The following is a 25,186-nucleotide window of genomic DNA, read 5'->3' as shown; positions in this document are numbered from 1 at the left end:
TTGGTTGATTGATTGATTGACTGACTGGTCAATTCCTTTAATGATTGGGCTGACTGATTGATTTGGATCTGCAATGACCGATTTAATACCCAAATCCTAATTGCATAAGCAACTTTGGCGCAAGTCGATTTTCGCTCTCTCGCAAACATTGCCTCCTGTTCATCCAAACGTGAACACATACCACACAAAAATGATACCAAATGATTCAGGATAAAACAGTCTTTTATAGGATGTATAATAATTTACCGTTCATAGATGATTTTTTTTAATAATTAGCAATTTTCTAGGTGTAAACTTTTTTTTGACTCGCACTGTAAATAACCATGATTTCCAACAAGAAATTTCTTGGCATGTACATGGAAGAACTAAAGAAACAACGCATTAAGATGTGAATCAAACAAAAGACCAATTGGATACAGAACATGAATGAACGGGGGGGGGGGGGGGGGGGGGGTAAGAGGACATTTTTTTGTTTTTTTTGGTCCCAAAAATTTCGCAATAACTTAGCCAGCCGCTGAATAAATGGGGGGGGGGGGGGTAAGGTCAGCTTTTTTGGGTCAACCATTATCACAATTTTTTTCCTTCTTTTTCTTATTAATAAATAAAAAGGGAGGGGGTTTCCTCCAAAACACACACATAAAAAAGTTAACGGGGGGGTTCAACCCCCCCCCCCCCCCCCCTCCCCCTGCGTACGCGCCTGAGTACAGTGTAGATTTAAGTTTATTTAGGACATGACAAATTCACTTCTCAGAAACCCGTGACGTGACATAGTTGACGTTTTCGCAATTCGCAATTCGCAAACCAAACTTATCACGCCCGCCGGCGCCCTCTCTCGGTTTTAACCGCAACAGTTGATTTGTACAGATTCTAGAGACGAACATAGGTCTACTTCTTCATCATGGCTGGCTCAGGTTTGTAAAATCCTCAATAACATGTGTTTCCGCATTATATTATGTATTTTGATTATGGGAAGAGTGATGTGATTATTGATCCTTGTTTTGAATGTGGTATTAATGTAATAATATGTTCACCATACGATGAATTTGACCAGCGAACTTGTCTCTAACTGTGCTGAACTCCGCCCGGCTCGGGTCGGGGACTGGCTGAAGAGCTGCGGGGCCGGGGTGTGTGTGCTAGCAACCGTACAGATTGTTATCTAATGTATGTTTGACTCTTAGGCCTAAAAGATTTGAATTGAAATTTAAGAAGAGATGTTATGGGCAATAATATGGCATTCTCATTGAAGGAAGCCACCACATTTTTTTAGTCGTACTCTGCAGCCGATCGAGCTCTGAGTCTTCTGAGTGAATGCATTCAATCATGATTCAGTTGATTTCGTGGAATGTTGCACTTGCAGTACATGTATCTCAATGGGTTTTACACATCCGTGTATATAATGAGGGGGGAGGGGGTAGATTGAATCTTAAAACATGGCTGGGAGTGGTCCCTTGTCAGGCTTGTGCAATTGTGTTAATGCGACCATAATCATGATGTTTTATCATGTAGCGGTAGGTAGTTTTTATAAACGGTCGTTTTAGCGGTTGTATTCATCACACTCCAACTGTACATGTAAGTTGACAATGGTAGCTAAATTTGAATGGTAAGAGAGGCTACAAAACCCTGGTTGCGTCGGTACGTACTGTGTAAATATTTTCACGTTTTATGAAACTTTATCAGCTGTTTTCTGTCAAAGATTTTTTTTTTAAATTCAGCCTAATCAGATATCTTTTAGAATTCAGTTGATTGGATCGTTATCAAAACATTTTTTTATTTTATTCGGCCTACTCAGATATCTTTTGGAATTCAGTTGATTGGATCGTTATCAGTTGATTGGATGGCTGTAAGGATCAGGATGACCTTGATCCAGTTGAATTTAAGCTTCTTTCATACTTTGGTCATGCACTATTGCTCATGCAAAAACCTGTGCTCACTTGAAGTGTAAATCTATTGATTATTTTTGGGGGAAGTTGCTCCAGAACATTGATTAGTGTGGATAAACATGTACATGTTAGAGAGATTGTTAATTGTAAAGAATAAGTGCGAAACAAAATATAAATCTCTTTAAAAATATGGACAAGGAGTGGAAGCAAAGTGATATATAATGGAAATGATATTGCTGCCAACAGCCTCAAAAATCCATGTGAATGTGGAACACTATAGCAAAGAGAGATCACTGGTGTCAGCTTTGGCAGCATCTCTGGTCTCTCCACTCTAAGATGATGCTGCACAATTTTTAAATGTATACATTTTATTTTCTGATTTCAGCAATTACATTCCAAAGATCAACTGGGCAGGAAGTTTATGTCTGTTTTTCTGTCTGTATTTCTGTCTAACCAAAGCTCTCTTTGGTGATTTATCTCTCTCTACCCCTGCCCTGCTGATTAACCATGTTAGTTTTCTAATGCTTTTATATTTAGCAGTTTGCAAAATACATGTAACTCCAGATTGAACCCTCATCATGCTGGGAATTTTTTTGGTGCTCATAGTATAGAAATTAAAAAGGGTTAAATCACAAAAGTTGGCTAATATTAGAATGCAAATTTCACACCCCATATTTTGTTGATATGGCATGATATGGACTCGTTTGTGAGCTGTAGTCTTGAGGAGTGTCTGTGCCTAATAATTTCTTCCAACCTGCATTGTAGGCCTACATGAGCACTCTAGGAAGGATTCCAAACCCATATTCACTCATTGCCCTATCGCCGGTGGTAACTGGGTAGTCGCTGTGTTCAGCCCATGGGAGTTTAGAGAATTCAGTAGTGACCAGGGAGTGTTTCACAAAGACCAAGATCTACTTTAAGTTGGACTTAACTACATGTACAGGTGTATGTCAGGCCATTCATGCCACTGGTTGCTCTCACCATTATGATCTTTAGATAATATTCTTTCCTTCAATGATGAACTCTCCAAAAATGTTAATTCTCTAGATTTGTGACCATGATTTGTACGTCCCTTGAGAGACCAATGCCAGTAAATGGTGAGAGCAAACAGTGGCATGATCAGCCTGCCATAGTTAAGTCCAACTTAAAGTCGATCTTAGTCTTTGTGAAACACCCCCAGGTTGATAAAATGTGACAGACATGTTATTGATAAAATATGAGATGTAAACCTAAATGCTATGCGTGGTGTGCTGTATGATCTCCATGTCCGGATACTACTGTAGTCCCCATAGATACAGTGTAACATCATACCCCCCCGTATTTACATGTATGTGTTGCCAATTTGCCGTTGAGTCATATTTGGTACTGATCTCGCTCTTTTATAGACTCCGGGAAAACTACCCAAGAGGGGAGTGGTAACAAAAGTGGTAAGAACATTCTTACTTCAAAGAGTTCTTTTTCCTCATATACATGTAGCTGGGCTATATTTGTTCAAATTCATTACTTTCTTTTGCTCTTTGTTGTTTAAAGGTAAAGACCAGTTATGGTCATGCGATTGCATTGTGAAAGAAACGTTGTGGAATCGATCAGAAAAGGTTGATCATCTAGCATCTGCAAGGTTCTGGAATCATCAAAATAATAAGAAATTTGGCCCATTCTTCATAAAGTTACAAGCACTATACACAGAAAGATGTATATGGGACTACCCTATATCTCTCACAGACCATGAGAGAAACAAATTTACCAAATATATGAATTAGTAGGCGGTTTCCCGGCAATTTTTTATCATCATGTATTAGTCAAAACATATTCTTTCACATGATTGGTAATGAGAGCTTCCATTTCATTTTTTGAAATTGGGGCGTTACCAAAACTGGTCTTTACCTTTAATCATCATCATTTTAGAACTTCTTGTTCACTTCTTGTTCAGGTTGGATAACTTTTAATGGTATTGATCATTTGTAGATTTGAGGGTAGCCTAGGCAAAATTTCTTGTAATTTTTGGGGGGTTAGAAAAGAATCCACCTATTTGAAATCATGCATGCATAATTCTTTTTGGGTGGTTGGAGTTTTCCATGGCTGCATAAGAGCATAGAGTTTGATGTTGAATTCAAATGTGTATAGAGATTTTTCAGTAGCGTACATGTAAATTGAAACAGTATTTCCTTTAATATCTGATCTTTCATGAAACTTTATAATTATTTGCTTAAAAAATTATATCATTATTTTAATAGAGAGAGAGAGAGAGAGAGAGAGAATGGAGAATGTATGTCGTACTAAATGTGCATTTCAAATATATCAAACATCAATATCATCACTGCAAATAATGGACGTTAGTCGATTTCTGTGCGTTTGTCTATGTATGGGGGAGGAATGGTAACAGGAATACAAAAAGTTCAAGAGGAACACAGTTTTGCACAATTTTCCTATGTTGCCTTTGCAGTTCATAATTTAGCGACAGATTAGAAGGGAAAGCCTGAACAGAATAGACTTTGTGAAGTACTCATGCATCAGGGGAAAAAATATTTAAAAAATTGGGGGGGGGGGGGCTACTTTTCAAGCTTACTTGCATTAAGATTACACTTTTTAATTTGTTTTGCATTGAACTCTATGCAAAAAAAAAATTGGGGTTCTTCTATGACTTTCGGGGGGGGGGGGGCATTTGGGGGGCTAATTTGCCCCGAGCCCCATGTATTTTTTTCCCTGTCATGCATCATATAGAATGTCATTGTATGAGATGAAATATCGTCATGCTCTTCCTGAAAAGCACAATTTTCACATGCTTAAATCTGTGTGATGCTCTGATATGATCATATATAGAAAATCAGCTTCAAACACTAAGAATAGAATATAAATTTTGAATGTCAATGCTCACAAATGTGCAAAGGACGAAAGCAATTGCTTCTATCAGTTTGACAAACATACAGTACGTGGGCAATGTAGACCTACAAAGCAAATGATGTTTTTTTTAAGTGAGATATAATAATTTCATTTTCATGTAAAATTTCTGTAGTACAGCGGCATAGCTCCAAAATTTGGCTGAATTGAGCACTTTTTCTCTAGAGGCACCAAACTTGGCACAGTTGTGCAATGAGACGTGAAATGTACATACTGAACAATAAAGGAAACCTAGGAATCACAATGATTGTATCCTATTGTGCATTGAATGATGCAAAATTATTACCCATTTTTATTAAAGCTCAACCATTTAATATTAACACATTTCAAGAAGTAGTGTGTACTCATTTGTATGTTTGCCACACCTTTCTCAACAATTATGCTTTGCCATAGGACATGTACACGTAGTCACTTCCTTTTGACTACTGTATGTAGCCACATGTTGCATCAAGAAATTGGATCACATTTCAATTTGAGCAACTTTGTTAATAAAACCCTTTTGAAATACACAACGTCAGCTGAGTGCCAAAAGGATGTTACAACTTACATCTAATACTTTGAAGAAAAAATAGGAAAGAAAAAGATTGTAACACCCTTCTGGCTCTCAACAGACTTGATGATTGATTGTAAGCAGTCAGTCATTAACTTTAGCATTCTAAACTAAATACAGCTGTTGTATCTTCAAATCTATTGATCCTACTGTAGTCCGGTTAATTTTAGTGCAAACGTTGCAAAATATTTAAAAGGCTAGCTAAATGTTGGCATTGATATCAATTATTGTAATTAACAATTCATAAATAAGGTAGTGAAACCATGTGGGGACAGAGGAACTACACAGGTTTATTCTGTATAATGTACAATCCATCCAATTTTATAGGTACTTCCCCTCCATCTACTATTACAATGGGTTGGTCAACTTAGACTGTTGACTTAGTAAATGTTTAGCCTTTTACATCATGTGTCTTCTGTAGAATCCTGTTAATGTCTCACTTGTAGTATTTAAAGTAAACTGTTCTTCATGTTTATTCTCCTTCATAGTTATGTTAATGTCCAATTTCTTGGTAAACTGCTATTCACATTTGACAAGGAAGCAAATACAGTTTCAAAGAAGCATGTTCCATATTTGCCCATGCAATAATCTGTTCATCATGTATGTTCATGTTATGTTGTATACCTTTAATTTGGTAAACGTGCATATATACAGGTACCATATGTTCATTTTGGTTTTTTAAAAACAAATCAACACTTACATGTACAGTAAATACAGTTTCACACACTACACTATTTTGACATTAAAAACACTGGAAAGGGGTAGAAAAATCTTAGTAAACTATGGTGGGAACAACATCGTGCAAGTTTGGTGTGCAAATTTGTTACTCAAACACATCCTGTTTTTTTTTCTTCTCCATTTTGTGTTTGTTTTACGAGATTTTTTAGTTCTTGCTGTGTTTAGTTTAATTTGTTGCTTGTTTTTTATCATTGTTTTTGTTGTTGTTGCAATGCTTGACTACTTGATATCAATCACTAATAAGTTGCGATTAATATCAACACTTTATCAAGAGAGAGCCCTGGCCCCTGTTTCATAAAACTTGATATCAATAACAAGTTACAAGCTACTGTTATTAGCTACTGAAATCATGTCATCTGATTGGCTGAGATCAAATTTGTCATAGAAATTCAGCAGTTGTAACTTGTTATAGATAACAAGTTTTATGAAACAGGCCCCTGGTATCAGTTCTTATAGGTACAAGTAGGCCTTTACAAATACATATACAGACTACTGTTCTGTACTTCCTTTTCCCTTCACTTCCGGGTCACCATGAGGTCATTATCATACAAAGTGATGTACATGTGCAATGTTTATTCTGCACCTCTTTTTTTTTTTTGGGGGGGGGGGGGGGGGGGGAAGAGACATCTACATGTATATTGTAGTAGAACTAAATGCTGCTGTTTGATATGTACCGGGTATGCCCTAAGCTGCACGTTGCGCACGCAGTACATGTACACATGTGGATGATGTACATATTTGCATGGATGATGTATATATTTGCAAAAGCCATTTGCAGAAGACATTTGCAGAAGCCAATGTCATAACATCTTTTAAGATGAGAAGCTTTTAGTACATTTTCATAAAACAATAATCTATTATCTGGGAATAGTCGTAAGCTATAGTCGTAACCTATATTACCTATAAATGTTCTACAGTGTACTGTAGGTTGTACAAATGCAATATAGCACAACCTACATGTATTTCAGCAGCTCCCTAATGCACGCTGCCAGGTACATAATTTTTCAAGAAATGCTCAGATATTTCGCCCACCGTTTAAGCATGTTGGCATTCAGCAAATATAATCTACATCCCTCACTCACCCTTGTGATGCTAACACGTTTGGAACAAGTCGGAGACTATATTCATAGCAGTGCACGTTTTACTCGCACAGACTATGCAATGAAATATTGTAAGGTAAATATTTGTCAGAAGTACTACAAACATCTCTTTTTATTTCCTGTCAAGTGTACATGTAGTTGATGCCCCAAATCTGTGAGTGGTTGAGATTACCTTTAATTCATCCACTGGATCCTGCAAATAAGAATACAGGTCAGCAGACTTGACCTCAAGCCTTCCCAAGATGCATTTGCACAACAATCTTTTTTAAAATGTGTATTTTATGACACTTTCTGTAGTATGTGTGATGAATTGCAAAATGTGTTCAGGTCCTTCAATGTCATGTTCCCTTTTGCCTAAACCATTTCCAAGTCTGATTGCTCTGAAATACAATATCTTCCTAAGCCACATTTTCTCAGAATTCCATATGTTTGAGAAACGACCCTTTTCATTTTACTGTCTGTTTCCATAGCAACAATACATGTCTTTTGAAAGTTTGCAAAATATTTTCCTTCCATGTGACCCATGTTTGAGATATCTCAGTATCACTATCAGAGTTGGATGACAGCCAAGACACATTCCCTGATATGACAACATTCATAGAGTGTACATCATGTACCTACAGTAGTTGATATGAATTGCTGTTGATAGTCAAATTGAAACCCAGGTCCCTCTCAAAGGCATTGTTTAACAATGTTAAATCTGAGATACATGGCCCTACGTGTTATCCATGTCTGTGATATGATGTAATATTGAAGCCCTAAACAAATTGTGATTCAAAATGATCATGAAGTGCCTCACAAAAGTGGAAATCTGTGAGTGACCGATTTTATCATACTCATTTTCCCCAATAGATTGTAGCGTTATAAAAGCTGTTAGGAAAACAGAAAATTTGATTTCGATTTCCAATCATAAATATCTTGATAATCAGACAGGCATAGGGTTCCTGGCAGACCTAAAAGTTTATGATTATCATTGCAGCATGAGCTAAATTCAGGATTTTGTTTCGGAATCTGAGACAATGTTACCGAGTCACTTTAAAAGACCTCTAGATGGTAAAAATATTGACTAATGAGAATTAATGAGCTAGCCCTCAACCTGATCAAACTTGATTTTCCATGCAGTAAATAACCTATGGCACGAAAAAGGACGAAAAGGAAAAGGAAAGCTCGATTTCTTGGGAGAGGGATAGAATAATAATTTCTGCCACTATTGATGCAAGGATCTTGTCACAATGTCAAATTTTATATGGATTTATTACACTTTCATTCATGCGATAACAATTTCATCATTCTTCATGTAGATTTATGTACTTGAACTTAAAGAACCTTATGGCCACTTTTTTCACAGTATACATTTACATGCAAAGTACATACAGTCCAGTTTGAACACCTGTTTCAAAACGTAAGGACTTTTGCACCTGTGTTAATAGGTTTTGTAGTGCCATATCGTGTTGCACTTTGTAATTGAGAATGTCTTCACGTTGACATACATACAATACATCTGTTGATTTCTTTTATAAATCAATTCAGTGGTCCTGCCAGCCCGAGTTACATATTGTAGTTATGTATTATTTCTGTGTTTATAGCTCAAGTGCTCAGTTTTCATTTTGTTGGGGGCCCGTATTCAAATTTGGTGAAAATATCCGTTTAATGATCCCATATCTTTAAGAATGGATAAGGGTGCGCGAGACTACAACTTAAGGCATATTAGTGAGTATATTCTCAATGATTGTGGCATACACGTGCATACACAATACATATTCCGTGGTAAGAATGAAGGAAACGAGGGAAAATGAAGGCTATGACAAACGAGAGCGACAGAGAGAGAGAGACAGAATATGGCCGGTTCAAATTAAGTTTCCTTTAAATCAGACCCAGTACTGAGAATCTTTTTATGTGCCATGTTTTCGTTATATGATGGCTTTTGACGCTACATAGAAATGCCGTCTTTTGTCACCAAATATTGTTCAAATAGCATTGTAGAGATGATGAATAACTACTAACGCAAAGTCGTTAGCCATGAGAATATCAATTTCTATCTCGTTCTGCTTAATAACCTGAACAATAGAATCAACCAAGTGGAATCAACTGTTAAAGATAAACTTTAGTACTGGTAATGCGATTGCATTGTGAAAGAAAAGGTGTGGAAAGGATCAGAAACAGTTGATCATGTAGCATGTAAGTATTGGTGTGCACTGCAAGGTTCAGGAGTCATCAAAATCATAATAAATTTGACCGAGTCTTGGTAAAGTAACAAGCACTCACATAGAAAGCTATATATGGGACAACACACATGGTGTTGGGGCTAGTACTACCTTGATTTCCTTGTCTTTCTATGCTCATTACTCAGCCAGTATACATTTTCTTCCAAAATTGTTTGGCACATGTCATTTATTTGTAATCTTGAACATTCAGTGTAAGTCGTTTGATTCTGTGAGAATTTTTTTTTTTTTTTTACCAGTACTGGAGTTTATCTTTAAACAAATTTATCATGAGTTCTGAAATTTCAATTTGTTACTGCACGTCATAATAGTATTAAAGAGCAGCAAAGGCGAACGATTGTCGCTAAAATTCAGAAATTGTTGCTTAGATTGCTTAAATTACCATGAGGCAACAAGCTACATAGAACTATGATCGACAAACATGATATTGTTTTGAAAACAGTCTGAAAAATTGGAGGTAGAATGAATAAGAGATAATGTGGTCATGTAAACAAGTGCATTATGTCCATGTTAATCCCCTAGTTCCAAAATCATGATTGTATTCTCTATTTATTTCTCCTATATAATTTATTTCAATTTAAAATAGAAATTCTAATGTTCCTTCTTTTGGCTTGATTTTTGACAGTTTTGGTAGACATCTTGGATGTATCATAGCAATAAATTCTTGGCACATGACGTATTGTGTATACGATAATTATGATCAGAAGAAAAAGCATACAAATAACTATAAGAATGATAATAAAAAATAAGCTTTATAATAATGATTATAATTACGATATTTACTATAATTATAAATATAACAATGGTTATTATGATACTGCTGCTATTACTACTCCAACTACTACTACTAGGAAGTAGAAGATGAAGAAGAACGGGGAGGAGGAGAATCGTTTCAGCGAAATTAGTGGTTATATTCTCTATATATGATTGAGGCATACACTCAAATTTAAATCATAATCAAACAGGCATCTGAAGTTTTTAGATGCTTACTATTTGCTTCATGTTGTTGAGAATCGTCCCCGGCTGGATCGCACCCTGCTTCCCTGAATCAACAAACAAACTTTGAGAAAAGATTTTTGTCTCCGTTTAATTCAAAGTCGTTATACAAACTTTTGACCATCGAATAATACCCGCATTCATTCAGCTAAACTTGACACGAGGTTATTTTCGGCTAATTGTTTATCGTGTATTTTGTAGAAAGGTACAAACCCTCGTGTAATTTAAGATCAGACCTGCGAAAGGTCATTTTATCCAATTTTGATCTGACAAATTTGAAGCATAAAAAAAAAATCAAAAGCAGTTAAAGAAAAGACATCTCCAAGTCTCCAGCGGTAAGACAATTAATGACGAGCACAATTGAAGACCAATCTAAGACGCGTTTATAGTGACGGCTGACTTCTGTGGGACGTTTAAAATTTTACTGCGATCATTTGAGTTCGATCGTCATCACAAGTGCATGTAAAAACTTTGATTTGGACTCGTCGTCTTTGACCACAAATTTCGTCATGATCCCGTCATCAAAATGGAAAATAAATGTCACAAGTAATTTAAAAAATAACCTCAGCAACAACACAATAATTTGTTTTGAAAAATTCGAATAAAGATGAATGATATATGGTCCAACGTGCATTGTCAATAATTACTTAATCAATTAAAATCTATTAAAATTAAAAGTTTCGACTTGAACGAGCAATATGATGATATCGGAAAATCCGATAAGCCAAAAAGATGTATGGAATAATATATACAACTCATACTTAATCCACTTATTAAAAGAAATTGGATTATCCGGGCACTTATAGAAGTTATGACCAATTAAACATAGGCATGTTTTTGTTTTAAAATTGCAAATGTGTGCGCGCGCGTGTTGTTATCTTTGACGCCCGCTTATTACATCATTATGTGTCAAAATTGACTGAAATTTACAGGTATTGTTGAGGAAAGTATCAGGAATCCAAAAAAATGCGAAAAAAGGAATTTCTCCGTTCCACGTACGTTATGCGCGCAAATACGCGCGCACCGACCCAGTGCTTGAAACGCTTGAAATTGTCTGAAACGTATAGAAAATTACTTGGTTTGGGGTTTTAAGCACTTTAAATTCTTATTTCTTTTTGACGCCCGCATACGCGTATGTTTGAAATGGAAGGCGCATGTGCGTGGGGGGGGGGGGGGGCAGAACATGTATAATTACTTCAATGACAAGTAAGATTTGATTATGAAAGGTAAAAGTACCATTCAATTTTTTGTTTCAATCACCAGTACAAGATGTACATTTAGTCATTAATCAGGCTCTTTTTTTTAATCATTCTCTTTTTGAAATATTTTTTATAAATATAATGCATCAGTATCATGTCCCACTGCTAATATTGTGTATTGTAGTTGTAGTGATTGTAATAATTCAAAGCATATGATTTTGATAAGCTTTTACCAGTATGAGGAAATAGTTAATATCAGAGCCAAGATTCAGAGGTTTTTGGCATACCAGTAATTGTTTGTTGCTATGGTGATTAATGTAGTTGTATGGAATACATACAAATCCTTTCCATTTTCAAACTCTGTGACTCACATTAAAGCCACAATTATTATTTCTCTACGTTGCATGCCTTTACTGTATGTATAATAGTCATCTCAAACCATTACTCAAATTGAAATACTGTGAACCATGCCCCTGTACAAATTATCAGATTATCAATGGACATTTTGCTGCAATTAACTTTAGTGAATTTGAAAATTCTGGGTACTGATAAGTAATATTTTTTAATGAAGTACTTTATGCAGGTGGTAAAGGTTCAGTAATATTCCACAGGATGAAAATATTACAAATCTGGGGAGGGGGGGGGGGGGGGGGTGTTTCACAAAGAACTTAAGATGGGCCTGAACTATGGCATTGGCAGGCGATTTATGTCCTTAAAAAGTCTTAACTCATATTCTGCCATGAGACTGCTAGCGCGCTATTGTTATAGTGCTCTGTGCACGCGAGCGCGCTATCGATTCAATGCCACGTTCATGCTAGCGAGCCACCGCTTCTCTGCTTTGTGCACGCAAGGGCGCATATGTAATAACAGTCATTGTTCATGCCCATTGCACCGTGCTGAGTGCTTTTGCAGCGCTATTGAACTACCATCGCATGCATCAGATTATCGGCTTTGGATTACGCGTCTTTGTATACAACAGTCAGATTGGATTTTCTCGAGTAATTTAGTGATTTGTTTTTTGTAAAGATTTAAATAACACACGCTTGAACCAACCTTAAAATTAACTTGGCACACAGGAGATTTGTGGCTGGCACAATAGGGATTAGCACTGTGGCACTGGGTGCATTGTATGGGTGGCAGCTTAAGAGTTAAACGAGATGTAATATTAGAGGGAAAAAATCCACAGCATTGACCTGTGTAAATATCAGTCACATTCTCCCAAGTCGTTTACCGGTAGTGCATATCAAAGTCTGTTACCATAGTGATCTATTCATGCAAGCATAGCGAGAAGAGTGTATGTGGCAGGGTAGTATCTGTAAATAATATTTTGTGGAAAATGGGCTCTCTTCCAGGGAAAAAAATAGTATTTATTTTTCAGGGGGCTACTTTTCAACCTTGCCTGCATGAAAATAACATTCTAAAATATGTTTTGCATTGAACTCTATTCAAATTTAAGGGGGCTCGTTTGGGCATTTCGGGGGCTATTTCGCCCTGAGCCCCCGTGTATTTTTTTCACTGCTCTCGTCTCTTCTGTATATTCGCGTCTAGCCACTCTTTATTTGCATACATGTACATGTGCGCTGAAATTATATATGTCTGTGATCTTTGGACTTCCATGGGCTAGCTTTGTGTTGGGGAAAGTTTAGGGTGTATACCATGAATCATCTCAATTATATTTTGGGTACAGCTAGAATATAACCTTAAAAACCTTCACCCCACATTGTATGGGCCAGGTGATAAGGAGTATTAAGGAAATAAAGAATAACCTTGAACTGCACACAAGTCCGTCTTTGACAAATTTCATAAACTTTCATTTCTTAGTTATTGACGACGGAATAGATTGAATCATTCAGGGGTTTTATGAAAACACATTTGCAATAATTATATTTAGGGTGCGTGTATGATTGTGAATTTTCTTTTCGGCAAAAACATTAATTTATGTGGGGTTTTCTCAGTACAGAACAAATGGAAAGGGCATTGCAAGATACCTCACAGAGTTGCCAATTTGTCTTTGATTGGTTGCAAGTTTAACAGTTCATAACTCTCCTATTTTTCTTCAGAATTTGCTCAAACTTACTGACTAGTTCCTCTCAGTTTTCTGCTTATATTAAAACCAACTTGATATCAAGGTGGACTTCTCTTTTAAAGAGAAGGTTGAGTTCTGGGGCGAGTTGAAAAAAATAATTTGTGAGCATTATCTTTATTATGCAAATGTGGAAGAACTTCAGAGAAAAAATGTACCCTGAAAAGCATGGCTCTTCAAATGCCTTCATATTCTGAATATGACAAGTAACAGCTTAAAATGAGGCTAGATGTTTATGCCACATGTTTGTGTAGTCCCATATACATCTTTCTGTGTACAGTGCTTGTTACTTTTAATACCAAGATTGGGCCAAATTTCTTATCATTTTGATGACTCCAGAACCTTGCAGTACACACCAATACTTATATGCTACACGATCAACCTTTTCTGATCGATTCCACAACATTTCTTTCACAATGCAATCGCATGCCCAGAAGTCAACTTTATCTTTAATTCAGGACATGTGTACCATTCTTAATACTACACCTATTTGTTCAAGGATGGGGTAGACTTGTCAGTGACTCAACGGGTTATGGTCTTTGTCCCAAAGATATGTCAGTTACTCTAGTGCAAATAGTAGGAAAAATAGAGACAAGCCACATAAAGCTAGCGCTTTGAATCCAAGAATCAAACAAACGAGCAGTTATAAAGACCAGAGGCACAACTGCAGCACAAACCCATAACTATGCCTCTCTGATCTGTGGATGTGTCTGCCAGTCCAAAATTAGCCTTTTTAGCCATTAGAGGTCACACAGGAAACTCCCAAATCACCTGTAGTAGTAATAGGAATATACAACTTCATTTTGTAGCCATTCATGAAGACCTGATGCTTAAAAAAAATGAAATTAATTATACTTTCATTCACCACAATTTGGCGAGTTATCTGGGACTACAACGCACCCCATTTACAAAATTACCAATTTGAGATTGGCCTAGCTATACTATAGTAATCTCATATTTCAAACAATCATAACTCTCTTTTTATTGGTCCATTATATTTATTTTTTCTGCTTTCATACAAATGAACTTAAATTAAGTTAATTTCAAAGATACAAATTTATATCTTGGTTGTAAGGTCAGTCATCATTATTTGTGGACTGCTGTGCTAACTGCTCTGCAATATAATGTAGTTATAAATGTGAATTAGATCTGTTTTGGGGTAGAACATTAGTGGGAAATTCAATCATGACTGCTAATCTATGACCTCTCTTTACAAAACATATTATTCTGCTGCCCCCTTACTGCAGCTAGTTTGCATGCGGCTGTGAGCTTCCTGCTATGGCCAATGTCTGTGGGAGATTTGATCTCATGTGAGGAATTAAGGGATATAAACTGCACAGACACAGACAAACACCAGACATGATTGTCGCAGAGGTCAAGGTTATAAATGTAATTAAAGGGTATGAATCAACTCAATCAAGTGGACAAAAATACAGCTAGAATGTATCCAATCAACCAAAGCGGACTTTACCCAGCTAGGCATGCCTGTAGTGTAAGAGTATGAAGATAATAAAACATGACACAAGACCCTATGCATGGGACGCTAGTTAGACTTGAGTTACGTTTTAGTCCTTTGCTATGCGAGTCCTTATGGGCTCATCCACCAGTTGTTGTTGGTGGTGGTAGTTGTTTAATGCCGTTCATTCAGTACTGAATATATACGCCACAGAGACGCCAAGTTCAAAGATCGGCAATGCGTGACATTTTCATGATTCGGCGCCCAAACGCGCGTGCGAGGGTGTAACACACGTATAAGGTATAGCGTTTTTTCAAAATCTAGCGCGCGCGCCGTGAGTAAGAGCATTTTCAGACCCTCGAAATGCGTGATGTCACGCCTAATGCGTGATACTTGGTAGCTCTGACGCCATATCATCCACCAGTCAACATGTACTCACAAGTTGCTTTTATAGACTGAGGTCACGTTTGAAGCAATTATTTTGAATATAGTATAGCAACATAGAAACCCTTCAGAGCAAAATTTCTTATGGAATAAAAACACAATTTACTGCGTAATTTTAATTGCAAAGACAAAAATATAGGCTGTCTGTACATCTTGTACACTGTACTTGTGCACATATATATGAAGCTTACCATGTTAACATTTTTATTTAGAGTTATTTCATCCATGATCCACTCCTTAGTTGCTTGTTGTAAAAAAAAACTAATCTATAAATTTGTCAACGATGCCCAATTTAACAGGAAACACATTAGAGAAATACAGACATTTTGTTGTGATTTAATTATTTCAGGGCATTATATTTTTTGCTTATTTCTTCCACTCTTGATGTTCAGGAGAGATTCTGGTTTCAGAAGAATATTATTGGTTTCGACTAGATCATTAAATGCACTCAGCGTGTCAATGAGACAAACTGCAGATTTCTTTTGTAAACAAACTTGAATTGAAGTGATGCTTCTAGCCCCATTATGTTTGCATGAAAGTAGAAGTAGACTTTATTGGATAATTTGTTTAGCACAAGATGCATGTTTCAATAATCGCTGATAAAACAATCCAAGTAGTGGTGATGTGGTGGTTGATGGTGGTGGTGGTGGTGGTGGTGGTGGTGGTGGACAACTTTATTAGATAAGGCCCAAGCTGCCACATTGCACAAGTTTAAAAACAATTATGATCAGATACAAACATGAAAATATAAATATATATGTCAATAATAAACAATGATATGTCCATTTATATAGTAAATCTAATGTACTGCACTTAATACAAAGTATCATAAATCATTAAAAGCATAGAAAATTGAATTTGATAGCTAGTATCAGCGATGATCTGGTAATTGAAATACGAGCAGAAAATACTTCAAATTCATTGCCAATTTATTTACACTTAAATATGCTGGTAACCGGATGTGTGGGTGGCTGCGAAGAGCTGATATACAAAATGTACCTCATTCCTTTGTTTTATTAAAGCACTAGAAAGTGGAAACCAAGTCTTGAATGTAATACAGAAAATAACCTTAAGGGAAACCTCACCCAAAGAAATAACTTCTGAGAGATTGATTATACTCTTGCCCATTAATCTACAAGATTCCCCATCAAAGTGTTTGAGAAAGGCATAAAGCAAGAATACTGTACACTTTCTCAGAACGACATGGGCAATTGGGCATCACCATTTTCTTGATAACGTTATGTATAAATGTGAAGTCGTTTATCAAGTATATGTATTCAAAGTTATGGATGCTTCCTTCCCAGGTGTGTGTGGTGATGAAGCATTTCATTCACCTGCTATTATCCTTTGTACTACAATTGCCAGAACGCAAATTGCATAATAAGTTGGGGGGGGGGGGGGGTTGAAGGTTTCTTATCAATTTAAAAGATTTGTCATCAACTGCTATATTTTAGTATTTTTAAGTGAAATAGTGTTCCTGTGTTATATATTTTCTCATTAAAAATAATTTCTATCTTCTCAGCTATGATTTTCCTCATTGAAAAGTAAAAGTTTTGTTATTGATTTTATAAGTCTTTCCAACTATCCTTCCAACTGTCTTCACAACCTTGAGTTTGCCAAATAACTGGCTATTTTAGCTATCTAATTTGTGCCTGTTGGAGCTAGTTTGTGATGACCGTAATGATCTGGGGAAGACGCATTTTCAAGCTTCAGGATTATATCCCAATTCTGAATATAGTGGGTTATTTGGCAAACTCAAGTTGATGAAGACAGGCCTTTTGAAATTTGAGAAACTTGAGATTGAGGAACTCTAATGGCATGTTTTGTTTAGAGACTTTGATCCAAGATAAACTGACATTAAGTTACAGTCCATAAAAACAGAATGTGATAATAACCATTAAAGAGCATAGCAAGCATCATTTTCAAGCAATATTATTCTGCTGACTTTGGCAAAGTGCCTTGAGATTATTGATAGCCTACCAGATCTCTTCAGTTATAAAACACTATGCACAGTCACTTGGAAATGTTATATTTGTCATAAATTGTACATTCACTGTAAATACTCGGTCATATATGAGAAGGAAACAAAAAATTAAGCAGGGGAGAATAACCACTTTCTCAAAGTGCAAAAAACAAAAAAAAGTTTTGGCAAGTTCTCTTTCCTCTGAATGTTGTGTCCATTTGCAAAACGCACATCATAGCCTTGTGTGAAATATTACATACATGTAGCTAACAGCAGATTTCATTTCAGTTCCTTTTCCCCTCTTTGTTAATCATATCAGCCTGGCTGTCAATATCACTTTCAATTGCTATTGAGTACATCTTGTTGGTGATTCTATATTTTGCTCCGGCAACAATTGTTCAAGGCTTTAATTCTTAAAAAGTATAGAGTTAGGGTTGGGGTGGCAATTTGGGTAGAGTATGGTTTGCGGTCAGTGTAGGAAATTACCATGCATCAATTTTTGCCGGGGGCAACTGCCCGGGGGGGGGGGGGGGGCATTTCATGAAGATGTGCATAAAGTTACGCATGACTTTATGAATGAATGAATATGAAGAGCCAAATGGGATGCCCAAAGTTTTCCTGACATTTTAACAAACTGTGACTGTATTTCCCATAATCTCAATTAAATTGTAGCCAAAATTACACTTTGCATTAAAATGTTTTGTTAATAATGATAAGGTTAATGTAAATCTGCATATTTCAACTCTAGCTTAATATGCAATTAAAAGGATTTGAAAATCCTGTTTGGCTCTTCATATTCAAGTCATTCGTAAAGTCATGTGTAACTTTACCCACAGCTTTATGAAACACCCCCCTGGACCATCTTGTCTTAATATTGAAATGTTGATTCAGGTTTTTTTTAAATTGGGATGTGTTTGTTTACATGCACCTGGAAAAAAAAAACATTTCACATATATTTTCACAACTGCACTCATTTATATTAATGTCTCAGAGAGGTTAACTTGTCTATCTTCCTGACAGGAATGAGTGAAGTTGTGATAATGTGTATGTAAGCTTTCGGGCCCCCAACTGTCCATGTATATATAATCTGATATGTTCTGTCATGTTTTGATTCCAATAGATGGTGCCAGTTTTGGCTTCAAGATGTACATCTTGTTGGTGCTGACCCTCAACGCCACCGGGTACATCCTCCTGATCCGCTACACCCGCTCCAGGGACGACGTACCCATGTACTTCAGCACCACCACCGTCCTCCTGTCTGAGTGCTCCAAGCTCTCCATCAGTCTCATCCTCCTCATCAAGGAGCATAAGAGCGTGGTGGGGATGATCAGGGACGTCTACCACAACGTGCTCTGCAACCCTTCGGATACCTTCAAGATGTGCATCCCGAGCATCATCTACGCACTGCAGAACAACCTGGCCTTTGTGGCCCTGTCCAACCTGGATGCTGCAACGTATCAGGTAACTAGTCAAATGTGATGACTGGGTCATTTGAAGAAATACAATTGTTGGTTCTTATAGGGGATTCTAAGTGGTTTAGGTACTAACCTAAAGACAAATTTTATTGGTCTGAGAGATGTGAACCTGGCCTTTGTGGCCCTCTCCAATCTGGATCCTGCAACGTATCAGGTTAGTCAAATGTGTTGACTGAGTCATTTAAAGCCCCTCTACACTCGTTTGGCCAGGAGGGATTAGACCTCCCTGCATGGTCACTGACAGGTGGTTATCTCATCATATCAGTTCTCAATTAACATAAGAAAAAGGGCATCATTGGGGATCAACAGGTACCACTTAGGCATTGTTGGCTGTATAGAAGGCGCAAGTAGCTATAGGTAGTGCAGTGGGGATTCTAAGTGGTTAAAGTATTAACCCAATGGCAGATTTTATTGGTCTCGAAGATGTGACATCAGTCTGGTTAAGAACCTCAACGATGTCATTTTCCCTTGGCTTTAAGAACCCTACATAATAGTGCTTTAAATATACATATTGATAAGCATGAAGGAGATTATTCTTTTAGAGCTTTGTAAGTTACAAAGGTAGAGGTAGAGAAAACAAGAAAGGGGTAGACAACAAACCACCTGGTTTGATGATGTCAAGAAATGGACTGGTCTTAACTACGGAGAGGTTAGAACAAGGGTACATGACAGAAAGCGATTCTGAAGGGACGGCACTAGATGATGATGAATTTACCCATATAAAATGCGATCTTTCTTCGGGGCAATTTTGATGTTTAAAATTGCTTTCCAAAGCCACCTTGCACCATACATCCATAAATTTTTTCCATCGTATAATTTTGTCACTGAACTAGATTCATTTGTTGTTGTTTTTAAGATCTAAATCACCCTCTTTGATGTTCAATTTAATTGATATTAAACAAGAAAAACAGTTTGTTCAGTGGGAGTTTTTTAATAGCAATAAAATATGATTTTCCTGGTGTAATCTTGATGTTTCAATTAGTTTTCAAAGCTAACTTGCTCAATGCATGCATTTCATCTCTCTGCGGGCCTGATAAAAACCTGATTTTTCCCTTTAATATTTTCTCTATTCTTCCCATCTTTATTCCCAGTTTTTCTTACTCTAAAGGGGGGGGGGGGGGGGAATGGTGTTAGATGCCATTTTTTCCCCCGAATCCTCTCCATTCTTTTTTTTTACTCAAGGGAGGCTTGGTTGAGGGGACAAAAAACTATTCTTTTTAGTTCTCACTATCACACCTGTCTCTGTCGCTAAAACCATAATTTTTACTGTTTTTGTTGTTTTTGTTGTTTTACAGATAACGTATCAGTTGAAGATCATCACGACGGCGGTGTTCATGGTGGTGATGATAGGGAAGAAGATCAACCCAATGCAGTGGCTGGCAATCTTTCTCCTCTTCGCCGGTGTGGCAGCGGTCCAGGTGGAATCAGCAAACACAAAAGAAGATATGAAACATTATAATTACATGAAGGGATTAATATCGATCATAGTCTCGTGTCTCTGCTCAGGATTTGCAGGTGAGGAGGAGGGTAGATTAAGAGAAAGAGATAGGAAGGGGATGGGGGATTGATGGGGATGTTGATTGGGTGTGGGGGGTAGGTAGGGTGGCAGAGATAGATGAAGGAACACATTAACCCTTGCTGTACTGGGGGGGGGGGGGCCTGGGAGGCCCCCCCCCCATGACATTTTCGGGGATCGCGCCGCAACCGCTTGGAATTTTGAATTGTCATTTTTCCCTCAATTCTTGCGCATATTTTGATACCATTTTCGTCAAAATCGGATATACCTGTAAGGTGTTACATAACAATTAGTATGCGCATGTCATCAAAAAAGTGCTATAATTGCATATATTCATGTACAAGCAGGAATGTGAAGATATGAATTGATATCAAATTGCTTTTATATGTTTCTCAGAGTAACTTGATGTATTCCAGAACAAAAGAATACATTATAAATAAAACAATAGATATAATACGAAATAAAAAACAATAAAATACATAAGAAAATAGATAATGTAAATGGGCACCTGGCAGGAATTAATTCTTTAAAATGCATAGGGTGCTGCAATGTAAGCTGTGTTTAAGCCGGAATAATAAAACATGAGTGCCAAGAGAGGCAGTCTGCCAGACATGAGCGCTTTACAAGACTCCACTATTGTTTTGGTATTGTTGGTCGTTGTTATTAGAATCAGGGTAAGGATTAGGGTTGTTGGATATGACCGATATATTCCTAATATTCTGTTATGCTTTTAAGAATTCTACAGGTACCTTAACGTTCCTTTCTCTCTTTTACAGGTGTATATTTTGAAAAAGTTCTGAAAGGAACGGAAACAACGTTATGGATACGGAATGTTCAGATGTACCTATTTGGGATCCTGAGTGGTCTTGTAGCAGTATTCACCAAAGATTATAACAACGTCATGACGCATGGATTCCTCTATGGCTATGACGTATACGTTTTTGTGATTATTGGTAAGCAAATCGTCTGTTTAGGGACAAAAGGGCGTTAAAGTGATTGAGATAATGCTCTTCTGGTTCTTGATCGACATAGACGTAGTACCTGAAACTTTCACCATAGGAAAACGGCAGCAATTTTACAATTTTCAAGGCAAGAACTTTAGGAATTGCACAAATTCGGTGAGTGAGTTCAAGTACGGTGTTGGTGTTGGTGTTGAGAGCGTGAAAAGGCTGCTGAACCGAGCTCCAACAGCGACGGTCAGTTTAGAAGGACGATACCGATCGATAGCTCAACGCCGAGTGACCCCCTCCTCTACAGGCGAAAAGTCATGCGATAAAAGCATAATCAATTCAGAAATTCCAATAAATTACACCATATCGAATATCAAATGTAAAGTCATATTAAAAACTCAATAGATTTCTCTTGAAATACTTATGTAGCTCCAAGGATTTACAGCTGTTTTTACTGTACCTTTTGATGTTATCTTGGCATTATCGTGAGATTCTTGCCAGATGTCCGCATAGTTACCTGCGGTACACTGCAACACCAACACCGAACTTGAAATCATGAATTTCCCAATCCCTGGTGGCTGGTGTTGGTGAATGGGAAAAATTACATGTAAATCGTCAACACCAACCGCGATACTCGGTTCATCACACGACATTAAACACCAGCCCCCAACACCAGCCTGATTTCAAGTTCGGTGTTGTGGCTGGTGTTAGTGTTCTCACAACACCAACACCAGCTTTCAACACCGAACTTGAAATCACTCGGTGTTGCATAAGTTGTGATTCATTCATTATGCGGCATGCGAATCCTAATCACATGCAAGTAAGGGAAAATACTTCTGTATTCATTATTTGTAGGTTCTCAGTTTTTCAGTTAGAAAGGTACATGTATGTAGTAAATAAATTATGGTTAATGCACTTATCAATGATTTCATGTTAATCGAAATTGATTGTTAATGTGAATTTCATTATCATCGTTGTATAACACTGGTGTATTTGTTGTATGTGCTTACAGGAATGGCGAGTATAGGAGGCCTATACACCTCCATTGTAGTCAAGTACCTGGACAACATCATCAAGGGTTTCTCCACCGCTGTATCTATCGTCATGGCAGCTCTAGGATCGTTTCTGTTCTTCGGAAAGTCGTTTGGCTATCTGTTCATGGGCGGATCGGTTCTTGTGACTGTCGCCATCTATCTCTACAGCCTCCCCAAGCCGGCTGCAGGCGGCCCGCAGAAGGCCCGGGGGCCACAGAACGTCTAGGGGCTCCGTCGATGGGCTAGTCTATGGACCGAAGGGGGAAAGCTCCCCATGATTTGTAAATCAGGCTCTGTTTAAAGTCGCGCACCGCTGCAATGCGGCCCCTGGAATTACAGTCCCATCGAGCCACTTGCAAATGGATTCGTTGGGGGTAATCCCCTCATTAGTGCAGCGGTCACCGTGGAAATAGTGTACCTCTGATACCTCAGTTCTTGGTGCTTTTAGAGCAACCACCGAAAGAGAGAGAAATTGGTGAATCTGTTGTGTCAACTCCCTGCTCGAATGTGTCACTGCTTATCTAGGACTGTACAATGCAATCTTGCACCTAAAAACTAATATCAAAACATTTAGTAATGTTATGAATACTATAGCATTTCGCAAACACTGTGTGTTTACGAGGTGCGGTCGGAAAGCGGTGTATTTTTAGTGTTATAAAATGTACATCAAGTGTATTTTTGTTTGTAGTGTGTTTCCATTTCTCTCGGGAAGTTTGTACTTTAAATTATTCAAGTAGACTAGTACTCATATTGTCACATCTTGCTATTTGTACTTATTTAAAGACTTAAACCTTTAATTCTCGTTCAGATATGACACAACAAAACGTTTCTTGATTAAAATGACAGATTTTCTATTCCGTTTGGAAATTATAAATCAGAACTGAACATTGTGAGATTTTAATGGTCAAAGCTACCATTGTATGTATTTCAATTTTTCATAATCCTTAAGAGCCCAATTTTTTCAAAGTTGCTTATTCTAACACTAGGTTTCACAATAGTAATGCAAATTTTAAATTGCATAATCCAATCCTGTTGAAATATTACCAAAACTTTGTATTACCTTTTAAGTAATTGCAAGGTAGTTACATGTGCAATTTTGCTCAACCGTGAAATATGCATAAGTTTTATGAAATTAAAAGATGAATTTGAAAAGATCATGTGCAACAAAAGTTTCAAGGGATGAAATGAACTCTCTATTTCTTAACTCAATGAGTCAGTGATTTATTCTAATGAAGCCCGCTCTAAAGATTTTATCATAGGTATTTATAGATGAACCTATTATTATTAAGACTATATAAAGCCAAGGTTAATAATATCAAAATTTCTTTGTAAGCGCATAGGAACATGATATACAATATACAAATAAAAAATATCATATTATTTGGAGTATAATTGCAACTTTATTTGCAAGAGCTCAAAACAACACCTAATGGTTTCCTTTATTTTCATGTCCTTGTTCTGGTTCATTGGGATGTTTGTTTTGTTTTGTTTTGTTTTCTGTTATTTTACTTTTAGTATTTATAAGGTACACCAGGCGAGCAAGTGCCAGATAACTCTAATCTAATGTCTCAGAAAGTATTTGAAATGACTTCCAAATTGAAGTGTGCAAGATGGAATGATAAAACTTAATTTTGAAAGTGTAAGATAACTTATTAATACGGACAGTACTGGAAAAATTAGACAAAACTGGACAGATATGCTTAAAACCCATTGGATGGGTAAGGCATATTTTGCAGTTATGACTTGTGTTTAATACAGAGAGTGGTATTGCCACACAAATCACAAGTCAAGGAAAAAGATACAAATGTATATAATTGATTAAAGGGTGAATATTTCAGATTTCAGAATCTTTTTTACTTTAAGTGTAAACTGAAATAATGTATGTGATCATTGTTATTATTGATGAAATACTGCCAAGTTATAGTCATATTGAAGCACTTTACATTGAAATATGCTTTACTGGTAGTATATTAATGAAAGAAATCTTAGCAATTAGCTTTCATTTCTTCAGCTTTTAATAGTCACATACACGCATTGCAAGAAAGCTTGACTTGATTTTCTCTAGAACAGCAAATTGCATGATGGCTATGTAAGCTCTGTGTGTATAATTGACATTCAGTTATTTCTTAACTCTTGTCAACTTTTATAGATTTTTGTCGGCGCTGCATCACCTGCAAGTCTATGATCACCATATTCCAATTTGTTAAACCTAGTCAGAGGTAGATTAGATGTGTCATGGTCCAGGGGTTATGTCAACGGACTGTGGATTACATGGTTCATGGTTCAAGTCCCACCGCAGGACTAATGTCCTTTGGCAAAACATCAATCTACATTTGCTTCTCTCCACCCAGGTGATGTAAATTGGTGTACCCGGTGAGAAGAAATTCCTCGAGTGCTTGAGCACTTTATCATGGTAACTGGGCTAAAGCTTGGGTAATGATATGATTGCAGGGCCCTCAGGAAGAACAGTATTGATAATGATGTGGCTACCCTGGGTAATGAACTGAATAATAAACTGAATTGAATACCGTAATTAACGTTGTATAAACCGCCTCGTGTATTAACCGCACCCCTCTTTTTCGCCCTAAAAAATTTTTTTTTTTTTTTTTTTTGCGACTTTTTTTTTGCCGACTTTTCTTTTGCCGACTTAAAAGACAGTAGAGGACCTAGGATAGAACCTTG

General features: G+C 37.0%; 1 protein-coding gene across 2 annotated transcripts; it reads left to right on the top strand.

Moving 5' to 3' along the window:
- The first annotated feature begins 851 nt into the window (after positions 1 to 851).
- Positions 852 to 24,174, top strand: LOC574819 (CMP-sialic acid transporter). Of its 2 annotated transcripts, XM_030998673.1 has the most exons (6): positions 873 to 911; positions 3,266 to 3,307; positions 18,650 to 18,990; positions 20,300 to 20,519; positions 21,297 to 21,473; positions 22,483 to 24,174. In XM_030998673.1, exons 1-6 carry the CDS (start codon positions 899 to 901, stop codon positions 22,728 to 22,730), a joined length of 1,041 nt encoding a protein of 346 aa, XP_030854533.1. In that variant the 5' UTR covers positions 873 to 898; the 3' UTR covers positions 22,731 to 24,174. The 2 variants fall into 2 exon arrangements, with proteins under 2 accessions (XP_030854539.1, XP_030854533.1); XM_030998679.1 differs by lacking the exon at positions 3,266 to 3,307 and having other exon boundaries at positions 852 to 911.
- The last annotated feature ends 1,012 nt before the right edge of the window (positions 24,175 to 25,186 follow it).

The sequence above is a fragment of the Strongylocentrotus purpuratus genome, unplaced genomic scaffold, assembly GCF_000002235.5.
Source record: "Strongylocentrotus purpuratus isolate Spur 01 unplaced genomic scaffold, Spur_5.0 spur5_contig_861, whole genome shotgun sequence".
Taxonomy (NCBI): Eukaryota; Metazoa; Echinodermata; class Echinoidea; order Camarodonta; family Strongylocentrotidae; genus Strongylocentrotus; species Strongylocentrotus purpuratus.
Note: the sequence above shows the minus strand (reverse complement) of the source record. Positions and strands in the feature narration are given on the sequence as shown.

Bases quoted from the DNA above. Each gene is read 5' to 3' on its own strand.
- LOC574819 (XM_030998673.1), top strand. The intron at 3,308-18,649 runs GTAAGAACATTC...TGATTCCAATAG, and splicing joins GGGGAGTGGTAACAAAAGTG to ATGGTGCCAGTTTTGGCTTC. The intron at 20,520-21,296 runs GTGAGGAGGAGG...TCTCTTTTACAG, and splicing joins TCTCTGCTCAGGATTTGCAG to GTGTATATTTTGAAAAAGTT.